The 16,693-nt window shown below is 35.9% G+C and overlaps 1 protein-coding gene across 3 annotated transcripts; it reads left to right on the top strand.

Annotated features, from left to right (window-relative positions):
• On the top strand, positions 632–16,485 carry LOC109235503. 3 transcript variants are annotated; one of them, XM_019401645.1, is made up of 24 exons: positions 633–880; positions 3,313–3,443; positions 4,472–4,556; positions 4,970–5,023; positions 5,406–5,497; positions 5,586–5,689; positions 7,196–7,271; positions 7,444–7,897; positions 10,355–10,693; positions 10,787–10,996; positions 11,149–11,247; positions 11,339–11,411; positions 12,169–12,284; positions 12,384–12,672; positions 12,816–12,973; positions 13,060–13,184; positions 13,412–13,529; positions 13,944–13,999; positions 14,150–14,243; positions 14,325–14,511; positions 14,606–14,674; positions 14,760–14,863; positions 14,946–15,008; positions 16,048–16,485. In XM_019401645.1, exons 1-24 carry the CDS (start codon positions 839–841, stop codon positions 16,153–16,155), a joined length of 3,246 nt encoding a protein of 1,081 aa, XP_019257190.1. In that variant the 5' UTR covers positions 633–838; the 3' UTR covers positions 16,156–16,485. The 3 variants fall into 3 exon arrangements, with proteins under 3 accessions (XP_019257192.1, XP_019257190.1, XP_019257191.1); XM_019401647.1 differs by lacking the exons at positions 14,606–14,674; positions 14,760–14,863; positions 14,946–15,008; positions 16,048–16,485 and having other exon boundaries at positions 632–880; positions 14,203–14,243; positions 14,325–14,373; XM_019401646.1 differs by lacking the exons at positions 633–880; positions 3,313–3,443; positions 4,472–4,556; positions 4,970–5,023 and having other exon boundaries at positions 5,416–5,505.

The raw sequence follows: 16,693 nt of genomic DNA, 5'->3' as shown, positions 1-16,693 counted from the left end.
CGGGCATACGCCCAAGTCCTATATTTTCCTACGGACCCTCCGGGACCGTCAAATCACGGGTCCGGGTCCGTTTACCCAAAATGTTGACCGAAGTCAACTTAAACTCATTTTAAGGGCAAAATTAATCATTTTTTACAGATTTTCACATAATGACTGTCCGGCTACGCACCCGGACTGTGCACGCAAATCGAGGTGAGACAGAAAGAGATTTTTAAGGCCTCGGAACACAGAATTTGTTTTTAAAACAAGTGATGACCTTTTGGGTCATCACATTTTTTCAAATATTTTGATAGAATCATTTTTCTATTCTATTCACATCTTAGTTTATGTGTCTTTAGTCTTTCTTTCTTAAATGATATGAAATATATTTTAGTATAGATATTTTATAATATATATAGAATATACGTGCAACACACTTGCAGAGAGACTAGTTAAATTAAGTTTCGAAAGATTAAAGTGGACGACAAAGACGAATGTAAAATTATATAAAGCATATTGGAAGCATATTTTCCCATATCCAAAACAATTTTTTTAAATAAAAGAAAAATAAAAAACAAAATGACCACGCAATTGCTTTCTGTGCTATTTTTGCAACCAAATTTATTTTTTTGATAATAAGGTAATTGCAATATTCACTTTAGCTTGCTTGCCAAATCCTCATTCCCAAATTCCAACTGCCACGCCAAAAGACCGCTAAAGTGGAAAGATACACCATTTACCCCCCAAATAAGAGCACAACAATCAACAAAATACAGCGAAAAATTGAACAAAACTAGCTCGGTAAATTGAACAAAAGCTCCGCTAAGACGAAAACTAGCTCGGTGGCTTCAACAGCAACATGTTTGCTAAAATCTTTGAAAAGCTCAATCCTACGCCCCCGGTAAATTGCTCGATTTCACGGTTTTTTTTTGGATTGTGAATTTTGCATTATACTCTTTTTTTCATTTTACCACCACCTACTTTACTTTTCCGATCTGTTTTTTTTGGGGGGTGGGGTGGGTGGGTAAATGCTGCAATGATACAATTATTCTATTATGAGTTCTGCTGAATTGGTTCCTTACGTCATTTTAATTAATGTTTGATCTTTTGATTCTTATAGATTCTATATTACCATTTATGTAGTCTGTCAATCTTGCAGAAATCTGGAAAAAAGAAAGAATGAAAGAAAGAAGAAAATCTGTTTTACTTTTAAAAGGCATGGATTAGAATTATGCATAATTTAATAGTTATTGCTGCAAGAGAAAAGAGATACACTTCACCTAAAGAATGAGATTATATGGTATGTCTTAGCATGAATATTGACATAAGACTATTTGGCGCGAGTTTATATCTGTTATGTTTAGTTCCATAAAATTGTGGATAAGTGTAAGAAATAGAAAGATAGAGAAACCTATTGATTTACTTCCCTTAAGTAAAGTGCTTACTAGTTCTGGTTGTTTCAGACGGAAAAGATACTTTTCCTCCATAAAATATTTAAACTTGCAGTTGTGTCACATGATCAAAAACGATTATTAATCATCACTGCTTGCAGTTTAACTGATTTTCAGTGCAAGGCAGGACCCCAGTTGCATTAATTCAGCTCCCAGAAACCCTATATCCATTCCGTTCTCTTCCTTTTTGCTGTGAAAATAAAATCTAAGAGAATTCATCAGCAATGATTTCTGCTCACATTGCAGGAAACATATGAAACATAACACAGAAGAATTCCGTGTTTGATAATCTAAAGTAAAAGAATTATCATTTCTTTCAGCTCATAAGCAATAGCCAAAGCCAATTGTTTCTATTGGAGCATTTTTGCATTTCTTATAATCAGGGCTACGGCTAGTCACATTCAAGAATGTAAATGCTTTGAACTTGTCACTATGTCTTTCTCGAAGTTTTTCAGTCTTTAAACTGAAGACCTGAAATATGAGGTAACATTATCTGGGCCTTGTTTCGTCCTGTGAAAACGGGGGCTATGGCTTGGATTTCAGGCTGCAGAAGAAATTAGACAGAAATAAGCAAAAGTATGATTAAAATGGAATCAACACTTTTCTTCTTGAGTCAATACCAAATTCTTAGAAGTTTGGTTTGCGATATTGTGAAGGGTAACTCTATATATTAGGTTCAACTAATTGTTTTTCTTACATCACTCCAATACAAATACAATAGACTGGGACAGGGGTTGTACCAAGTAAAATGCAACACAATGTAAGAGCTCCTCCATCGAATAAGATCCTTAATTCAAGCGCGGTTACTATCTGTAGTCTATCTTTTATCTCTTCCCCGCTCATGAAGGGGGGTCAAAGAAAGTTAACTTACTTCTCTCCTGAGCAAATGTCTATTTATGTCGTGGTCGGCCTTCCTACTTGATGCAAGATCAAGAAGGCCAAGAATCTAAGAAACTCAAGAAGTCCAAGAATACATTCAAGATTAGGATTTCTTTTCCTTAAAAACTAGGATTTCTTATTCCTTTTTTCCTAGTAATTTGATACTTGTTTAAATAACTAGGATTGTTAGTTGGTACCCCATTCCTACTAGAATTCTTTTTTCTATTGTAGTTAGAATAGGTATTTCTTAACCTTATTCTTGTTCTAGTTTAATTAGGATTAGTTTTCCTTAACCTCATCATTTTTACTCATTATAATACCTATTTAAAGGGCTCAATATGCTGAAAATAGAGATTGGTGATTAGTTTTTCTAAGTTCTTGCTTCAAAAACGTAATTTATCTTTTGTTCATTTTTCTTCCTTTATTCAACACTCGTGCAATCTTGGAGGATTGAGGAACGAGTGGGTAAGGTTCTTTTCTTACATTCTTCTCATGTGAGTTTGACGCTTTCGCTAGTTTTGTGAAAAACTTTAGCGAGGTGCTTTTGTTTTTCTCTCTTCTTTGTGCTTGAGAGGTGCAAAACCTTGAAAGTACATCACTACTAGAATGTCTTCTTAGTTGAAGAGCATTCTGTGAACTACTTAGGATGGTGGAAGCAAAAAAGAACTTACTTGAATGATGTTTTCTGCTTTGCGTCTCCCCAAAGGCAAAGGAAGAGACTGCATTGTAGATAGAAAACATGGAGAGAAAGAGATGGTAATTCTAAGTTCAGCTTTTGCTGCTTTGCCAGTGCAAGAGATGATTTGTATTGCTCATTGCTCCAACACGTTCGTTTTCCTTCTGTCAATGCAACATATGATTACGGACAGTTTGATAGTGCACTTAGAAAGTCTCTTCCAGCTTGCATGAACAACACTTGCATAGTATATAACTCAAACCTAGTTGTCTCTATCTGCTGATCTATTGTATTGTGCTTTCAAACTCTCTTACCACGTGTTCTCAGCATAGTGCATCCCGAGGAAATGAGAAATTGACAGACCTGGAAGCAACAATTGCTGTTCACTATGGGATTCCATCTACAGCGTCCATTCTGGCATTTGACCCTATACAACAACTCTTGGCGATAGGAACATTGTGAGTAAAAAGCATATTCTTTTATATGCCTTTGAAGATGCTTATGATGGTGCTTTGTTTGTATACAAAACTTTTATTACCGGTTTTTGTATGGGCTGATAAGTAGCAGATAATATAGTGCATTATTTGTCACCTTTAGCTACAAGGTACAGAAGCCTCTCCACTTTGGAAGTAGCCAATATTTTTAGGAGTTCATCTGGGAGTGATAATTTCCTTGAGAGAACTTTCAAACAGTATCTATATATATATATATATATATATATATATATATATATATATATATATATATATATAGAGAGAGAGAGAGAGAGAGAGAGAGAGAGAGAGAGAGAGAGAGTGTTTGAACAGAGAAAAGCAATTATTTTTTGCTAGAAATTTTGTTGGAGTCTGTTCGCTGTCTACTTATTCTTCTTGAGCTTTGTTAATGACTAGAAAGCAAAAAGTATTTGTGGTGGCAAGAAGTATTTGTGGTAAAAATTACTTTCTTTGTAAACACTTAATATTTTATTAATAAGTTATCTTATATAATAGCAAAGTGTTCTAGTACTTCGTGTGAATATATATGGCATAGACCAAAACCAAACCAAGTTAATAATCAAAACAAAGCACCCAAGTTAGGTAGAGCAAATCTGGTATGTACCCCACACCCATACCCAAATCGTTCCTACAGGGGTGCGACAAAATTTGAAGGATCCGAGCAACATATCATTTAACAATTTTTTCAAGGCTGCAGCATCACCATGTAAACACATATTAGGACCAATTGTCACAATTTTTCAGGTGACGTGAATATAGCATTTTTTTATCATAAGCTGTACAAAGAAGCTGAACTTATAGTCCATCATATAAATACATGAAACTTCTTCGACCTCAAACATAGTTCAGAAACATGTCATTTCAGCTTCCGCATTCATGTGTAACAAGCATCGATGCAGTAGCTTGAAGGAACTGCCATCAACTAGAACTGTCTTATCCTCATTTCTCCGTCCTAGTTCTTGTATACAATTCAATAATCATTGTAATTACAGGGATGGAAGGATTAAAGTGATTGGTGGATCTAATGTTGAGGGCCTTCTTTTTTCTCCTAAGCCATTACCATTCAAGAATTTGGAGGTTTGTAATCTGAGCTGCGCGAAGTCTCTGTGTGTGTGTGTGTCTGCATATATGCACTTTTCTGAACTTAGACTGCGAGCATGTGGGAATTCTTCTTGGTGCTGAGGCTCTCAGTTTTGTAGTCAAAATATATGACTGATTTTATTTAGGTTGCCTTTCTGTTTCTTCTTTCTTCCCAAGGGCTGTTTCTCCACAGATTTGTTTATCACTTGTTTATTTGGTTTTGATGTTTTGCATTATCAACTGATCAAATTCATTTCTGGTTTCATGATATTTTTGTCAAGCTGATGCTTGACTCTATGCATACAAATGTTTGATGCTATATATTTTAGTACATGGTGATGGTTAGCATCCACTTCAAATATGTTGGTGCTCTTCTGATATACATATATGTTTCTCTTACCTCTTTCCAGTTCCTGCAAAACCAAGGATTTTTAGTGGGCGTCTCAAATGGAAATGAAATTCAGGTAATTTTTCTGCTTTGCAATTTAACCTAGTAAAGACTGGTTCCAGAGCTGGCATTATTGAATCTCTTAGTTCATTGGTGGAGATGTATAACAATGTGCTTACTTTCGCAGAAGCTTTTGCTGTGACAGTGGTAGGCAAGTTAATGACTTAATTCACACACACACACATACATATTTATTTGTTTAAGAAGGTATTCATTCAGGTACCCAGGAAACTATTCTCTCGCATTAATGTGTCTTTGCGGGAGATGGGATTACTGTTAGCCAGCCATGAATCTGCACCACTCTTTTCTCTTCCTTCATCACTGCTTTATTTCTTCCCCAATTGTCCATATGCTGCATTCACATCTCTTTAACAGCCAATTTCCTTTAAAATTGACAGGTTTGGGATCTAGAAAACAGGAGAATGTCTTCTAATTTACAATGGGAGTCCAATATTACTGCATTCTCCATGATCTATGACACTCATTACATGTAAATGGGTAGATATTTTTTTCCAAAGGATTTTTGTTTACTGTACAATTAAGTTTGTGTTTGACACAGGCGATATGGCTGTACACAGGTTTGTGGGTGATGAATATGGTTATCTCTCTGTTCTGAAGTACGAGAGCAGAGAAGGGAGCTTGGAACTGCTACCTTATCACATTCCTCCGAATCTTATAGCTGGTAATGGGATTGCTTTCAGAAATCTGGTATATAGTAGGTGTTAGAGTCCCACATAGGGCACCTTAGAGATGTGAGGTCTCTTTAAATGGTCTTGGACAAATCTCACCTCATGAGCTAGCTCTTGTGGTTGAGTTAGGCACAAGGTCCATTTCTTTATCAGTAGGTTTCATATAGTTAGAGGATCGTGGCTTTACCAGAAATTAGTGACTAAATATTCTCTTAGTTGCAGAGAAACTTGAGACGATGTGAATTGTGAAACCATTGTGTTTCTTCTTATTTCATTTCTTTTAGTCTTCCATTCTAGTTTCTGTTATGGAAACTTTTTGACTAATTTTGACTGAGGGAAAACCTACGGCTAAATCTTTTTTCTTTTCCTAATGCATTTTCACTGTCATCTTATCTCTTGTTCCAAATGTTCTTTCTACTCCGTTCTTGTTCTTGAATTTATCTCTAGTTTTGATTTTCACAGTAATACGGAATGACATTAGTGAGACCGTGGTTATTGCTCTTGTTATGCTTATAGTTTTTAGGGTAAGCTTATAGTTGATCAATTTGCAGTCAAGAGATTTGATATGAAAATGATTCTCTAAACTAATTGACAATCTTATTTAAGCTCGATTGCATTTGCAGTCGCAAAACTGCTATAACACTAAAAAATTTGAACTAGAGGCCAAGCAGTGAAGTTTTGTTTGACATGCAGTTCCACCACTAAGAATATCTGCTATGATTATGTAGCATCTAGGAAGCCTTAAATTTGGCACATAGGTTGATGGCTTTATAAGAACATTGACATCAACTCTTAAGGCAAAGTAAGCTAAACAATACACCAGCCTGTTTCTTGGAAATTTCTTTTAGTTTCCACATGCTTCTGAATAAGTCAATTACACCAGCCTGTTTCTTGGAAATTTCTTTTAGTTTCCACATGCTTCTGAATAAGTCAATTGCTTAGCTTTCTAAGATGGTTAATATTTTTAGGATTTCTCAGCGCATGCAGTATCAATAAACTTATGATTTACACGAGAAACATGAATCTTTGGAATGCTAGAGGTGAAAGAGTAGGAGGATACCTGATACTCCCTCCGTCCTAATTATGTGACAGTGTTTGACTGTGCACGGAGTTTAAAAAACAATGGAAGACTTTTGAAACTTGTGGTCTAAGACAAGCCATATATATTTGTGTCGCTAAGGGTAAAGTGAGAAGTTTAAAGTTAAATTGTTCCGGAATAAGGTAGTATGACATTCTTTTTTGGATTGACTAAAAAGGAAAGAGCGCCGCATAAATTGGGAAAGAGGGAGTAATTAGGAACGCTTAACGTCAATACGAGTAAGAAATGCATTTCCATGAATGTCTTCCCTTTTTGGCTTTTAGGACTAAGTCATAATCTGCTCTTTTGGAAATTCCATTTCTTTTAATATGCAGTGTGATTTTATCCCCCAAAAGCAAATGTACAGATGTACACTAATGTATGTAAATGCTCTTCATGTTGCCATAACCATCTTTTGCAGAAGCTGCTGAGATTTCAATGCCTGATCAACTAGCCATTGTTGGTTTACTTCCCCAACCTAGTTCACTTGGAAATAGGTAAGAGATCATCGAAATTTCTTTCTTATTTTCTGGTTTTTGGTTTTTCATTTTAGAGTTGTCTTCAACATCTACGCTATTCTGCTTCTTATCACATATTTGTTCTCGGTATCTTCCTTCACTCAATTACTTTTTAGGGTCTCAGCAATGTCTTTCTTTTTTGTGTCATCAGGGTCCTAATTGCTTATGAGAATGGATTAATTATTCTCTGGGACGTTACAGAAGATCGAGCTGTTCTTGTTAAAAAGTATAAACAGCTCCATGTGAAGGATGAAATTGTTGTTCATGCTTCAAAAAATGCAAGTGAAGAGAAGTTTCGTGGTTCACCAGATAATCAAGAAGGGGAAAAGGAAATAAGCTCACTCTGTTGGTTGTCATCTGATGGGTCAATTTTGGCTGTTGGTTATGTTGATGGAGATATCTTGTTGTGGAACTTATCAGTTCCTGGCAAGAAAAGTTCAGAGGCTGAAGCATCGTCTAGTTATGTCAAGCTGCAACTCTCAGCAGGAGATAGAAGACTCCCTGTTATTATTCTGCGTTGGTCTGCTAACAATGCACAGAATGGTTGTGGGGGCCAATTGTTTGTCTATGGTGGTGATGCAATTGGATCAGAGGAGGCCTTGACGGTAAGCACTAATCCTAACTTAGTTTCTCAGCTTAGCCTTTTCTTCTATCTCCATCTTAATTCTGTTAGCATTCAGCAAATATGACATCCATAGAACTTGAGACATGCAGAAGCAAAGATTATTTGCTCTTGATGATTTTGCACAGTGATCCTTGTTTATATGTTAAATGTTGTTTAAAATCTTGTACTCCATCTATCTGACAGTTCTAGAACTTCATAGTTGATATTTGAGAACTATTTTGCGTCCTGAAGCAGTTAGTTTCATGTAATACAGCTTTGATGTCTGTTCTTTTTCTTTTTTGTTCTCTCTGAAGTTCCTCATGTTGAGATTTCTTTTTTCAAGTCAATTATCCTCCTTATTTGGTGTTCAGGCTTAGTTGAAGTACCCTCCTGTATGGTTAATTGAGAGTTGTTTAACTGAAATACAGTCAAAACTAGGCTTCTGAATTGGGTCTCACCACCCAAGTTACTAAAAGCACTAGATGAATTTTATTTCTCTTAAGAGATGGTAACTATTCTTTTCTTCCCTTATAAGTGATACTAACTACTCAATTTATATGAACCTATTTCCTTTTTAGTCCGTGCCAAAAAGAATCACCCCCTTCTATATTTGGAAACAGTTTACCTTTATACAATGAGTTATAGCCACACAAGCTATATGCGCCTCATTTTACACCACAAGTTCAAAAGTATTCTCTTTTTTTCTTAAACTCCGTGCCCAGTCAAATAAGTTCACATAAATTGAAACGGAGGGAGTATTATTTATGTAAATACTAGCCAAATAATCAGTTTTATTAGTGCTTTAGCGTTTTGACTCTTTTAATCTCATTACATATTTGCCTTACACTCGATAGATAATTCCAACACATAGAGGATAATTTCCTCTTTGTTTTCCTTTTATTTAAGACGAATTTCCTAAACTCCAAAGGCATGATATATAAACTTCCTCAAAGTTATAGATTTAGCAGGCATATAGTATTCCATAAGAAGCACAATTACTAGTCAGGAATCATAAAACAAAACAAAATGAAAAAAGGGAATTGGAGAAGAATAATATACAAAACATTAAATACCACTTTTGACAAATAGAAAGAGAACACTTGCAATAAATAAACATCAAACATTCAAAAAAAAAATATTACGGAATCAGTGTTCCCCAAATGATGATTGATGATATTATTATGAAGTTTATTGATATTAAAAATGGAACTTAGTTAAGAATAAAAGTTATCCTACCCTAGAAAATTGACTTTATAATTACCTTTGGAAAAAAAATGAAAAATTAGACAAAAGAGGGATCAGAACTAGTAACAATAGAATGGTTTAATTTTCATATTTTATGGATTCTAGTAACAAGTATTTAACTAATAAAATATATTTTATCATTTTGCTTCAATATGCTATATTAAGCTAAATTTATATGTTTGTCCCCTATTATGCTATTATATTACATTTTAAAATGTAATTAGCAAAACTAAATCTAAAATAGAAGTCCAAATGTGTTGGTCCATTAGTGTGTCGCAATGATGATTGAAGGTGTTAAAAGGTGATGAGGTATACCTAAAATCACATGGAAGAAAGTTGTCGTTTAAGGACTTACAATCTCTTAGAATCAATGCAAATTTAGTGAAAAAAGTCCACGTGGAAGTAGAAGATCTATATTGGCAATATCAACAAGTTAGAATTAACCTTAGTCATATTAATATGCTTGCAGTACCATAGTTTAGTTGACTGGTAGTTTGGATGTAGTTAGTTGACTGTTACTGCAATGGGGCTGTCCATATGCGGTTATTTTTTTTCTTCTGTACAGATTGCTATTGGTAATAAAATTCTTTATTTACCCAAAAAAAAAAATTGCTTGCGATAGAGATTGAGAGAGGGATGGAGCATCATGGCATGGTTTAAATTATAATTGAATTTGTACTTCCTGCAAACTTGTAGGTTATTTTAATTAATTGTTACTTTTGGAAAGTTATTTATTACTTGCTATCAGGGCTTCTCTCACCTTCTTTAGCCGAGAGTCTATCGGAAACAATCTCTCTGCCCTCCCCAGGGTAGGGGTAAGGCTGCGTGCATTCTACCTCCCCAGACCCCACTTGTGGGATTATACTGGGTTGTTGTTGTTGTTGCTGTTTTACTTTTGGAAAGTTAGCATGTTAAATTGGTTAAATAAGAAGTACAACATTACAAGAATACAGGAAAGCTTAAACATGCCAATATTTTCCATTGCTAAAAAATTGAATCATATGGAATTTAAAGCTGTCCCACATTCTTGGAGAACCATATTTTAGCCTACGTTTTCTACTTTTTGGTATACTGCTTGTATTCAGGGATTTTCTCAACATTAATAAAATTATTTACCTTCTCAAACAAAAAAATACGAGATATATGATTTTTTTGTGGTATCTATTTGATGTGTGCCTACGTTTATGCCAATCTTTTTCTTTGTGTTAGGCAGGTCTTGAATCTTGATTGGTCCTCTGGGATAGCAGCACTGAAATGTGTTGAAAGAGTAGACCTTGGACTTGATGGATCTTTTGCAGATGCCATTGTAGTTTCAAATGCTAATGGAACAGGAATTGATGATGCTTCTTCCTTGCTTGTGTTGACAAATCCAGGGCAACTGCATTTTTATGACAAGACAAGCTTGTCTGCTTTAAAATCTAACCCAAAGAAGAAGCATGCAGATTTTGCTGTTAAGTGTCCTACAGTTGTACCTACCCTTGAACCACGTATAACTGTGGCAAACCTATATCCAGTGGATAGGAAATGGAATTCCTCAAGGACTCCTTCCGAGGTACTGGATGCTTTCTAATTTAGATCATTCAATGCAAATCTGTTGTCATGTGTTTTAATAATCTTCTTCAACTAATATTAGTTGTTTCTTTAGGAAGTTATGAAAGCACAACTCCATCCAGCTCATGGTGTGACTGAACGGGAGATCAAAATGCCTCTAAGTGGTAGTATTGCCGGACAACTTCCTCTTACTGAGGATGGCGGAATAGAGAGAATACTTGTTGCTGGCTATCTGGATGGATCTGTCCGTCTGTGGAATGCAACATTTCCAGTCTTTTCACTTATAGCTATCCTGGAAGCTCAGGTCCTTGCATTTTGCATTTATTCGACTCTTAACTGATAAGCAACTGCCTTGATGTGTTCTCATATTCACCTATATAGTCATAAAAATAGTCTCTGGTTTCATTGGCATGTCGATACTTACCAAGAGATAACATGTCAAAGTGTGATGGCCAGGTGGAGGGCATTCAAGACACTGGTCCTAGAACAGCAATATCTGCTTTGGATTTCTCCTCCACTGCTTTAACTCTTGCCATTGGCCACCAATGTGGCCAGGTAACATCTATCATGTTTTCAGATGGCTGCATCTTTGAGAAACTGGTAACACCATCTGTGCATAACTTACTGATACTTTTCGTTTGTGTAGGTTTGTGTTTATAGCCTCATGGGGCAGTCTAAGACAACTAGCTTGAACTTGGTTCCAGATACTGAACAGGATGGTATGCCTTTATGTTCTTAAACTCTTCTGTAACTTATGTCATTTTGAAGTATTCTTCTAAACCGTGGATAGATACTGGCCTGACATGGGTGGGAAGTCTGAAATTCATCATTTATTAGGAGCCTCCAGGAGAACAATCATCACTTTTCTGTTTTAAGTTCTAATTCTGCTAGGTGGTATTGACAATAGATCGGAGAGGAGAGGCATGAGAAGAGAAAGTTGTTTTTAATGATTAAACTCAATACAAAGAAGCTCTTATATAGGAGTAGTTAGACTCAAATGTGGTACTGACAACTGATCAGAGAGGAAGGGGTGGCATGAGTAGAGAAACTTTTTTTTTCCTGATTAAACTCAATTATAATAGCCCACAAACAATTGGCGGTTGAACTTGAAAGGGGTTCGCCGTGAAGCTTAGCTTAGGAAAATCCCGTATCGGAATGGAGGTGAATGTTAGGGACCATATAAGTGGGTTCTGGACTTTAACTGTTGAGGTGCCTGTTGGGTTAAAGTCTAAGGGGACAAAACTTTGAGGCCCCAAAGGTTGGGCAGAGTGAGCAATACCTTGGTAGTTAGGCCTGGACCATGACAAATAGTATTTCCTTTTTATTTTACATTATTAGTGGAAGGGATTCATGAGTCCATGAGTGATGAAACAAATTTCTTTCTTCATCAAGTTCATGTCATTACACATTTTCACTCTTATACACAACCATCTCGTTCTGCATCATTATAGTGATCCGTATCTAGTTCATTTTCAGTTCAGTGCTGTCCAGGTGATGCTGGCTTTCAGTTTTCCCTTGTAAAATCTCCAGTAAGCATCCTAAAATTTGTAGCTGTGGGCTCCAGACTTGTCGCAGGATTTGAAAGCGGCCAGGTAAGGTCAATCCAAGCAGTATTCTTTTGATCATTACTAATTGTAGTGGCAGATACTTTGGAAATCTATCAGATGTTCATGTTTGTGTTGTCCTGTCAGGTTGCCATGCTTGATATTTGTTCATCATCAGCCTTGTTCGTTACGGATTGTTTATCCAGCTCAAGTTCCGGAATCACTTCTGTGGCTGTGAATACATTAGCTGATGCTCGTGAAGACACTGTGGACCACTGTGAAGAGGGAACAACAAATGCACATCCGAAAGAGGTTATTTCAGTATTAACCAGAGATGTAGAAGTGGTTTTGCTCGATGGCTCCACCGGCAATAAAATTAGCTCTCAGGCAAAACACACAAAGGAAATGTCAACTGCTATATCTCTGTATATTTTAGGCAAGCATGACTTTTCAATTTTTTAATCAATTAATCTCTATGAAAACTCTTATGAAGAGGAAATTATAATTAGGTTCTTATTTAAATTCTTATCAGTGAAGAAAAAGATATTAGCTTCTTAAAAGCTTTTTTGTGGTATGTAGATAACATCACCTCTGTCGCTGAAGAGTTGCAAAAGCATTCTTCAACGCTAGACAGTGCTGTGCAGCCTGAAGATTTGAGACAGACATGTGTGGATTACCAAATTTTGCTTTGTTGTCAGAATGGCTTGCATTTGCTCTCTTTAAGTTCTATAATTCAGGTGCCTTTTATTTACCATCCACTACTGCAGTGTTTCCTGTTAATCTCCTAACTTCACTAGTTTGTAATAAGATTATGTAATTATAGGGCGGTGTCAACCCTATTCGTGAAGTTAAACTTGCTAAACCGTGTTCTTGGACTTCCATTCTTAAGAATGATGCTGAAAAATATGGACTGGTTTTAGTATATCAGAGTGGAGCAGTTGAAATAAGGTAAAAAGATTTTATTTGCGTCTCTCTTTTTGTACTCTTCTCATCCATGCTTGAGCAGTGAGATGAACATCATTGGCTTACAGACGTTTTCTGACTGTATGCATTTTGGTGATGGATTTTATTTTATCCTGAGATTACCGATTATTTTGAGATTCAATTTCATTGTTCGAGTATTTTGATGTATGCATGTGGAAAACATATGATTAATCTACATCAACTCTTGCCAGGTCCTTGCCGGATCTTAATGTTGTGGGAGAATCCTCATTAATGTCTATACTTCGATGGAATTCCAAGATAAACATGGATAAGACCATAAGTTCTCCTGGTAAAGGGATGATTTCACTGGTTGGTATTGACTTCACTCTTTTTCTCCCTTCCACGTAAAAAGATAGACTACTTGTTTGTACTCATGATACTGCTTGCTATTTTATATTAGGACCCATTTCATTGTCTATAACATTTCATTAGTATACTGGGACCCTATGTTAGGTTGAAACCAATAGAACTGCTTATGATTGCTTCCCATGCTCACGTTCCAGATTATAGTTAGGACAGGACTACTTCTGACTCTCACCATAATGCTTCTACTCAGTTTGTGATGGTTGTAAATACTTTCCAGAAAATTATGACTGGCACGATAACTTGATACAATCTAAGGGGTTATTGATAGGCTGTTAAAGGCTCATTATTGACTTCACTCTTGATTGTGTTTTCTTTTTAAAACACTAATATTTTGCTAATTGTTCTTCTAATTTGTAGGTGAATGGGTCTGAATTTGCTATTTTCTCTCTGTTGGCCTTCGGAAATGATTTCAGGTCTGTCACTCATTTACATTCCATCTTGCATGTAATCCTGAATCCTAAAATACTCAGCCCTGCTGCCCAGGGGAAGATCAAAAGAGTCTCCACACAAATTCATGAGCTTTCTGTTTATATTATGATGGGATAACAATGACCTATTTATAGGATTCCGGAAGCTTTACCCTCGCTTCATAATAAATCTCTCGCGGCTGCTGCAGATGATGCTGTCGGTACATCCCAACATCAAAAGAAGAAACAGGTTCCTACAGTGTGATATCAGGCTTCTATTCTTCGTCTTTTGCTATACCTCTTATGGAAGGTAATTTTCTGCTTTTTCTAGAATGCTACCGCTGGTATTTTTGGTGGCATCATGAAGGGGTTGAAAGGGTTTAAAGGACAGCAGGCTGCTGATTACAGTAACGCTCGAGATTCTCTTGTTACTCATCTGGAAAACATATTCTCTAGATTTCCGTTCTCAGACCCTACAAATGTAATGGATGACCTTGGAAGCCTGGAACTGAAGTTAGGTAGTTTCCCTAGCCCTACTATGCACATTCTTGAAAAAGGTTATGGTCCACTAGTACAGATTGATTCTTAACTGCCTGTGTTCGTTTGTTACAGATGATATTGAAATTGATGAACCTGTTCATGTTACTTCATCATCTCTCAGCAGTGATGATTTCAGAAAAGGTATTTTTTATGGCTACACAGTAAATAGAATCTTTCTTCCTTCGTATACCCTTAATGAATCTATTGGTTTACTCCACTTATCCAGAAAAGGAGACCGATAGAGACAGGTTATTGGAAGGTGGTACTAGTGATGCCAAGCCACGACAAAGAACTCGTGAAGAAATCATTGCTAAATATAGAAACAAGGGGGTAATATTATCCTACAAATATATCTCACAATGAGTAACTGTGTTTGGGCATTTGCATTTACTGACTTGCTCATTACTTGTAGGATGCTGCCTCTGCTGCAGCGGAGGCAAAAGATAAGCTTCTTGAGCGTCAGGAGAAACTCGAGGTATGTCTATTTAAAACATGTTTTCTAAATCTTCATCCTGCATATTCAAATGCATGTTTTTGTTCTTCTGCTAGTATATTGCACAATGTAAGTAATAAATTTCTATTGTAATTTATCTTTTCATTTGCTTAATTTTCTATTTTGAAGTAAAGTGGTAGTTATTTCCATGAAATGACATTGAAAGAAGTCATTTAAGAGATGCTAACTTATCGCGTGTGAAAATTATGAGCCTAGACACCTATAGTACTTTGTGGCGTTGTTAGATCACAACAATCTTCCTCTTAATTTTAATTGGATGGTTAGCTAGAAACTTCAGTGTGTTGACTCAACCTCATGAAAGACTCCCCCCTTGCCACATGTAATTATTGTCATTATTTGATGGAAATGAATTGAATCAAGAACACCACTTATCTCCTGCATAATTTGTTTTCATCTTAAGCTCGCTTCTTTTTTGGATCATATAGTGGTTTTGAATTTAGCGACTGTACACTACTCTGAAAACAATGGCACCAGTGCCTCTTTGTCTCAGCATAGTTCAATATTTTGTTCACATTACAACTGCTCGGGGTGCATTTAGTATGTCGATAAAAACTTCCTTTGATGAAATCATATTGTTGGGTTACCTTGAGTTTTAGAAATGTTTCTCCAAAATATTTTACAACAAAATGGGAAAATTGTGTCTGTTAACTTTCCCTCTACAAACATCTCACTGTTTTTCCATGTCACTTGCTTCAATCAACACTTAGACATTGTTATCAACTTTAATACTCAAATTTATTACTACTAGAACACTATTGTCATATCCTAATATAAATCTTGTTTAGTTACCATTTTTCACTTACTTTTATGCATAGTCAAATTCTAAAAAAGATTCAGGAAATGAATTTTCAAGGTAGTACCCTTTTTCAGATAGGTGCCTTTAACCTTCTTCGGTCTTTTTCTAGTAACTTTTTTAGATTCCATTTTTACTCAGTTCTGAGATTGAAGTTCTGATATCCCTCCTACAAACTTTCCTGTTTTCTGTTACTATCTTTACCAGAGGCTCAGTAAAAACACTCAGGAGCTACAAAGCGGGGCCGAAAACTTTGCGGATCTCGCAGGTGAGCTTGTCAAGGCCATGGAGAAACGCAAGTGGTGGAACCTGTAATAAAAGGGCTAATAAATGTACATATTGAACGTATCTCTATGTTATTGCAGTGAACATGGAAAACAAAAGGCAAATTGTTAAGCGCGTAAAGCCTACAGAGAATTGTTGATTGTTCTGTAGTTGTGCAAGAGCATAAGTTATAGTTTAACTAATTTGTTTTTAGGTCACCACTAATCCACGAGTGACAAAAGCACCTACGCATCATTTTGAAGAGAAACCAAAAAAAAAAAAAGGCCCGCTACACTCGCTGTTTCTTTTGCTTCGATTTTTTTGCTATCTTGCTGATATTACTGCAGATTGCTACTGCTTCTCTTTTTTCATTTTCCTTGAGCCGAGGGTCTATTGGAAACAATCTCTTTTACCTTTTCAAGGTGTGGTAAGGTATGCGTACACAATACCCTCCTCAGATCCTACTTGCAAAATTATATTGGGTTTATTATTATTATTATTATTATTATTATTATTACTTTTTTAATAGAACAAGGGGGAAAATATTAAAGAAGAAAGAGAGACTTCCATTATAGAATATATCACATGG

This window comes from Nicotiana attenuata, chromosome 12 (assembly GCF_001879085.1).
Source record: "Nicotiana attenuata strain UT chromosome 12, NIATTr2, whole genome shotgun sequence".
Classification (NCBI taxonomy): Eukaryota; Viridiplantae; Streptophyta; class Magnoliopsida; order Solanales; family Solanaceae; genus Nicotiana; species Nicotiana attenuata.
The sequence above is the reverse complement of the archived record's forward strand: the minus strand, read 5'-3'. Positions and strand labels throughout refer to the sequence as shown.

What these genes read in the sequence shown, in the direction of transcription:
- LOC109235503 (XM_019401645.1), top strand. Translation starts at nt 839, where the DNA reads ATGTTTGCTAAAATCTTTGAAAAGCTCAATCCTACGCCCCCG. An exon ending in CAAATGGAAATGAAATTCAG is followed by an intron (nt 5,024 to 5,405) that starts GTAATTTTTCTG and finishes TAAAATTGACAG; the next exon opens with GTTTGGGATCTAGAAAACAG. An exon ending in GATCAGAGGAGGCCTTGACG is followed by an intron (nt 7,898 to 10,354) that starts GTAAGCACTAAT and finishes TGTGTTAGGCAG; the next exon opens with GTCTTGAATCTTGATTGGTC.